The sequence below is a fragment of the Hydra vulgaris genome, chromosome 10 (genome assembly GCF_038396675.1).
Source record: "Hydra vulgaris chromosome 10, alternate assembly HydraT2T_AEP".
Taxonomy (NCBI): domain Eukaryota; kingdom Metazoa; phylum Cnidaria; class Hydrozoa; order Anthoathecata; family Hydridae; genus Hydra; species Hydra vulgaris.
In genome coordinates, this window is record NC_088929.1 from 51,832,071 (window position 1) to 51,839,006 (window position 6,936).

General features: G+C 27.9%; 1 protein-coding gene across 1 annotated transcript; it reads right to left on the minus strand.

Annotated features, from left to right (window-relative positions):
- Positions 1 to 4,156: 4,156 nt before the first annotated feature.
- Positions 4,157 to 6,724, minus strand: LOC136086453 (uncharacterized). The gene is made up of 3 exons (XM_065808750.1): positions 6,536 to 6,724; positions 4,250 to 6,010; positions 4,157 to 4,203 (listed from the first exon to the last, which is right to left on the minus strand). The coding sequence occupies exons 1-3, from the start codon at positions 6,618 to 6,620 to the stop codon at positions 4,157 to 4,159; spliced, it is 1,893 nt and encodes a 630-aa protein (XP_065664822.1). The 5' UTR covers positions 6,621 to 6,724.
- Positions 6,725 to 6,936: the final 212 nt, after the last annotated feature.

Below are 6,936 nucleotides of genomic sequence, written 5' to 3' on the forward strand. Positions count from 1 at the left end.
AAAAGATAGTAATGACTTTTTGCTGAGCAAAGATTAGTACTCATTCAAAAAGGCAGAGTATCGCTTACAACCAGAATTCTAGTGTACTTTATCTTAATTGACCTTTTACAGTGACGAGGTTTTAGAGAAAGATACCTCAGGAAAAGCTAATTTGCTATTTCGTAGAAGTTACATGTACTTGGAAATTTATCAAGCATTTATTTTGGTTAAAAGTATAACATTTTTTATTTCAATTTTTTATTATTTTTGAAGAGACAGCTAAATGTTAAAAAATATAAAATAAAGAGACAGCTATAAGTAAAGAAATATAAAATAGTAACATTTTGTCAACTTTGAAATTGATGACAAATAATAAATGTTCACTTTTAAATTTTAACTTTCTTTTCTTTTCACAGCAGTAAGGGAATAAGGGGGACAATGTTGTTTATAATTCTAAAAATAAAGTTCAAGACTTTAAATTATGCACTAACATTTTGTATTATTCAGCCCTAATAGTGTAAAAGTATGCGTGCACACACTAAATATCTAATATCATTTTATTTATTATTTTTTTGTTTATTAATATAACATTTTGAATAAGATATCATTTAAAAGAATACGTCAAATTCATAAGATGTAACATGTAATGAATTTAGCGTAGACTATAAATAACCATACGCATAAAACAATATTTGATGCTAATTCTTTTTTAAAATGATTCTGTCTTAATTTGGAGGAATTATTTCCTTTAAAATAGAATCATCGATGTGGTTAGTAACCGAACCATCAGTATGTTTTTTTGTATAAAAATAATATGGTATAAAAAAAAACATAACCTTACTGAATGAATATGTACTGAAGAGCAGCCGTGGCGCAGTGGTAGCGCCTTTCCTCAGACAAGGGATCTGTAGTTCAAACCCCACCTTTAGGCAAGTTTTGCAACATCGGTTAGGAAGGAAGCGTGAACTTATTAAATGCTTATCCGCAGTGGTCTGTGATATGACCGGAAGGACTTCTTGAGGCACCAAAATAAAATTTGCATATAAAAAAAAAATGTTCAACATGTTTAAATTAATATGATAGGTTTGAAAAATATGCACAAATCTTTAACATATGTTTAACATTTAACATGTTTAACATCACTAAGTACATATCAAGGTACATTGTTATAAATATATATATATATATATATATATATATATATATATATATATATATATATATATATATTATATTAAATATATATATATATATTTATATATATATATATATATATATACATATATATATATATATATATATATATATATACATATATATATATATATATATATATATATATATATATATATATATATATATATATATATATATATATATATATATATACTAATGTAATTATGCTTTTTTTTTTATTTACTTCAATAATTCAATAATACAACTATCATTTAATATTATTCATATAGCTTCATATATAGCTTTATAGTATGTCAATAATGAAAAAATTTCTGAAATGTTATATAATAATAAAAACGCCATTTTTAAATATATTAGATGATTTAAGTTACGCCAAACTTAATTCAGAAAATAGCAGACGTAACTTTTCTTGCGTAAAGTTTGCTGAGCACTTTTTAGGAAAATGTTGTGAATACCGTTTTTTAGACTTTTTGCTTAAGTAATAACTTACGTAAAAACTTAGGAATTTCGTAAGTTTTTGTTTACACAAGGTTTGTGAATACCACTTTGCGTAACTTTGAACTTAAGCAAAACTTACGCAAACTTTACGCAAATTTTGGACTTACAAAAGTGTTGTGAATCCGCACCCAGGCTTTAAAACTCGAAGAGAAAGCAGCCACTATTTGTTTGGTCTTCCTGCTTTTTTACCAGCTACCTACTATCAAATAAATTGTCAGATATTTTGCACAGTTAAAAAAAGCCAAATCCTAAGAATGCAGCTATTATTAATAAAATCGCAAATGATATATTGGAATTATGGAACATGGCATCCATTCCTACTGTTTATCCTAAAACAGTTAAATATCGGCTGTCACGATAAATAAAGGGGTTAGTTAAAGCTGATCAAGTACACTACAATTAAAAAAGTTGACTGCAACTTTTCCATTGTTATTTTTTGTATTGTAATTTTTATAGTTAAAATTTGATTTCTTTAAGTCTGACGATCTGGTCGATGAGTTGAAGATACCTGCAAAGTATGGTCCACAAGTTCTTTTCAACTCAACACAATATGGCGTTCACAGTAGATCAGGATGCGAAATGATTAGCACAGATTTACGGACGATTAAAGAGGTTTTATGAGTTATTGTTAGCATTTACTATTTGTTAGATCTATCGTACCCATCTTCCTTTTCACAACTGATGGGCCTTTTCCAGGAGATGTTGCTAAATGAAAGCTTTGAAAAAAAATCGAAGAAGACTTTCTCTTATATTAAACAGTTAACTTAATTTTTTTATTAAGTTAACTGTTTAATTTTACTAGTTATTAACTTTATTATTTTATAAATTGTTTTATTTTATATTTTTAATTTAAGTTGTTACTTATTGTTGTTACTTATAATTTTATATTTAAGTTGTTACTTTAAAAAAAAAGTTGGGAAATAAAGCTTTCTTTGAAATAATAAAAAATAATAAACTGATTTTGTAAAGTTTTTATAATGTATTTTTTGACATATATTTAAAAATATAAAAACTAATTCTTGGTTTAAGTAGTTACATAAATTACCGGATTTATTAATAGATCATTGATATGAAATGGTTTATGGTGTTTTATTTAAAATTATGTTAAAATGAATTTATTTCGTCATTGCATATATTAAAAATATTTTATAGTATGTATTTTATGCCTTACTAGTACTATTAGCATTGAAAGATTGTTAAATACATCAGATAATTGGTATTAATTATATAATGTAGTGTCTAAATGATTTAGGTTTTACTTGAATAAAAACAAAACATAAAAAAAGTATATATATATATATATATATATATATATATATATATATATATATATATATATATATATATATATATATATATATATATATATATATATATATAACAGCATATTATGCTGTTAGCTTGGATTTCGAATATAACACCAAATATAGCGCCATTGGATAACGATATAACAGCATTTTGCTGTTATTTAAATTTAAATAACAGCATTTTGCTGTTATTTTTGCTGTTATTTAAATAAATATACAGCATTTTTGAAAAAAATAACAGCATTATAACACCATAATGACACAAAATAACGCCATTTATGCTGTTATATCGTATCCCAATGCTGTTATATTTTTGTTAAATATAACAGCATAATTTTTTAGTGTGTTGGATGGGGTATATTGAAGTGTTCCACCACTTTTATGTAGACACCTCCATCGGTTTTTAAGACGTCCAAAACAACGTTCTATTTCACTTCGAACCCTTGAGTGGGTTTTGTTGAACAATGTTTCTTCAGGGCTTAATGCAGGACTAAATAGAGTAATCATGACAGGTGATAACCCATAGCCTGAATCACCAAAAAGAAACCCTGAAGCTGGAACAACCTCCAATTTCTGTTTCAAAGTTGAGTTTGAATAAACAAAAGCGTCGTGACATGGTCCTGGAAATTTGATAACAGCATCTCTGAACTGTCCATCCGGGTCAACAACAAATTGGCAATTTATAGCAGAATAGCCCTTTCTATAAAATAAAGTTAGCTTTTTATGAGTGCAGAACTAAAACTAAACTTTTTTAAATCTTATAGAAAATAAATCTAAATTAAATATACTAATGTTTGCATTTGGTAGCATAATTTCAAATTTAACACCTCCCTTATGATATTTGAAAGTGCCTATTTCAAAAAAAAAACATAAAAGCATATGCTCTTTAAGAGAAAAAGTCTCTAGCTAAAAAAAAAGGACCCTCTTGCCTGCGGCAGCTAAGCAATAGCTATAGACCCATAGCTGCAGGGAGATCATCCATCATTATTTATCTATTATTCAATCTATTTGTATCATTCCCACTTATAGATTACAGTAGATATCATTTACAAACTTTTTTTACCTGCAAATAAAAGCTGGCTCATCAGTCCCAGTGACTCCTTTGATGGGTACCATTGTACCATTAATCAGGCCCAAAAGACCTTTAACTCTACAAGCATTAAAGTATCTTCTTTTTACCTCAGCCATTTCCTCTTGACTACTGTACCATTTAACAAGGTAGCTATAGTGTTGAATAAAAAATTTACAAAACTGATGAATTGTTCTACTGGTGCATGTTTGACTTATCTCAGAAGTGTTTTCTAAATTTAACCCTTGCAGCCAATCATTTATTTCTTTTAAAGTAAAAAAATTGTTCTGAATGGCATACAACAAAAATAACTCTAACTGAAGCGGAATGAAACCTTCCAACAAATCATGCATAGGATCAAATAAAAGCTGTTTTGTCACATCAAATCCCGGAATGTTTGACAGTATACTTTTTGAAACAATGCCATAGTATTTAGACCATTTTGATTTATCAGCTTTGCTTAAACCAGAGTTTAGTTCAGTCAAACGTATCATATGTTCAGGAGCGTTGCGAATACTGCATTCTTCATGGTTAGAAAAATCTTTCATTTGTTGTCTGGTTGAGTTACAATTTCTGCAATTTCTTAAACCTTCTTTAAAACCTCCAATTGCATTTGCAGAAAGAAAGTCACCTGAGAAGTATACTACTTTAACTGTAATTATTTTGGAAACACCCCTGACTTTAATTACGATTCCATTTTCCGGCTGGCTTATGGAGGAAATATAATCGCTAAAAAGAATACTGTAAAAATATTTATCTTTTACCCATTTAGTAAGAGTAAAAATTAACGGAAAGATAGAAGACGTTCTACCACGATACAATGAAGGGATGTTTAAGATTTGAAAGTAAAATACAAACATTTTTTGCTTTTTACGCGCCTTTCCTAAAGGATTTGTTATTCCAAGGTCATCCCAATATATTATAATTTTCATGTGGTTTGTGTCCCCATTCACAGCTGTAAAGTCATTAATTTCCTGAGATTGTAATAGGAAAGACAATATTTCAATGAAAGGAATTATACAACCTTGCTTATTCAGACCAAACACTTTTGCAGTTGGAGTCTGTAAATTATTCTTATAATACTTTTCTCGTAAATATTGTGTTGACAGTTTATCACAAGTAGCTTTTAAAGCCTCAATGTCAACATTTAATACAGAAAGCATCTCCTTTAAATTACTGAAAATTATGTTTAAAACATTTTGAGCACATCTGTGCTTTCCTTGTAAATGTAATGCCAAAGCTCCTAAATAATCTTCATTAATTTTTGTGTTACCAATTTGGTTCACAACATCGTTTTCAACTTCATTTTCAATAGTACAGATATTGATCTGGTTAATGGAACATTTGGAATGCTTCAGGAAACCTGAAAGACTTTTAAATTTGGACAAACAAATTTCACAAAAAACGGCTGCTTGGTTGCCATGCAGTTTTAAGTGATGAAGCATAAAATTATAAGTTGAAGTTTTACAATAACAAACAGAACAGTTATAGTTTATCACTTTTCGTGGTGTCTTGGGTGTGTTTGGAGATGAAGATGAAGAAGTTGATGAAGATATTTGTCTTACCGGAGGGTGAACAACATTAACACGACATTCTTCAGCCATATATTGTGCAACTGATATAGATAGTTGACTTACCGGAGGCTGAACAACATTTACATGACATTCTTCAGCAATACATTGTTTTTTAAAGTTCCAATTTATTTTATTCGATGGTACAACAAAATCTACGTAATCATTTACAATAGATGAAAATTGGCATAACGGTGATGATTGAGCTGTGTCAGCCTTATTTAACTCAAAACTAACTTGTTGAGAGTTTAAAATATCAACAAGTTGTGGAGCTTGAATAGTAAACTCTACATTTTGTTCGTTGAGAAGAGCAGCAAATCTACTAGCATTTACTTTACAGCTATTCCACTTGACTTCTTCAATCGTGGGCAAATTGAAGGTTTCACGAACTAAAACATAAAATAAAGTAAACATAGCTTAACATCATTGACAATTTTTTTTTTTTTAGTATGATATTTGAATTATTGATATGATATTTGATTTCAAATTATCATACTAAAAAAGGAGTGATGAATTTTTTGGTGCTATATATTTTTAATTTAACAATTTGAAAAAAGTTACAATGTATTTTTAGATTTTGATTTGAAATGATACAACAACACTTAACTTTATAATAACATCTTTACATGTTATTATAAAAGCAAGTCAAGTGTGTTTGATTTGATGTTACTACTAATAATAGTAAATACTAATAATAGTAGTACTATAGTACATTTCGAATCTAAATTTTACATAACAAATAACATTAAATTAAAATGTTAGTTAGATAAGATGCATGAGCATATTCTAAGGATAACTTTTAATTTAAATCAAAAATCTTAATGATACAATGAAACAAAATGATTAAATTTTAATAAATTTTCACAATATCTCAAGAGATGACTATTGCCCTTAATACAATTAAATAAACCTACCAGCTGCACAAAAATCCAAAAAATTACTGCTGCTGGCAATAACTATTTCAGCATTTTCTTTAAAAATAACTTTAATTGCTTTCATTTTTTTTACTTTTACCACCTTGTGCTACCACTTTAGACACTAATTCGACAGTTTCTAAACTTCTTATTTAAATATGCCAAAATGTGCACATTTTGGCATATTTAAATAAGAATTGTTGCCATGGCAGCATTGAAATTATATTTTCCTGATACATTTGCTGTCACGTGTGACATCAAATATAACACCAAGTATAAATGCAAAATTATCAGTAAAAATAACAGCAAATATAACAGCAAACGTCTTTAAATATAACACCATAACATAACAGCATAACATAACAGCAAATATAACACCATTATAACGCCAAAACTGTTAG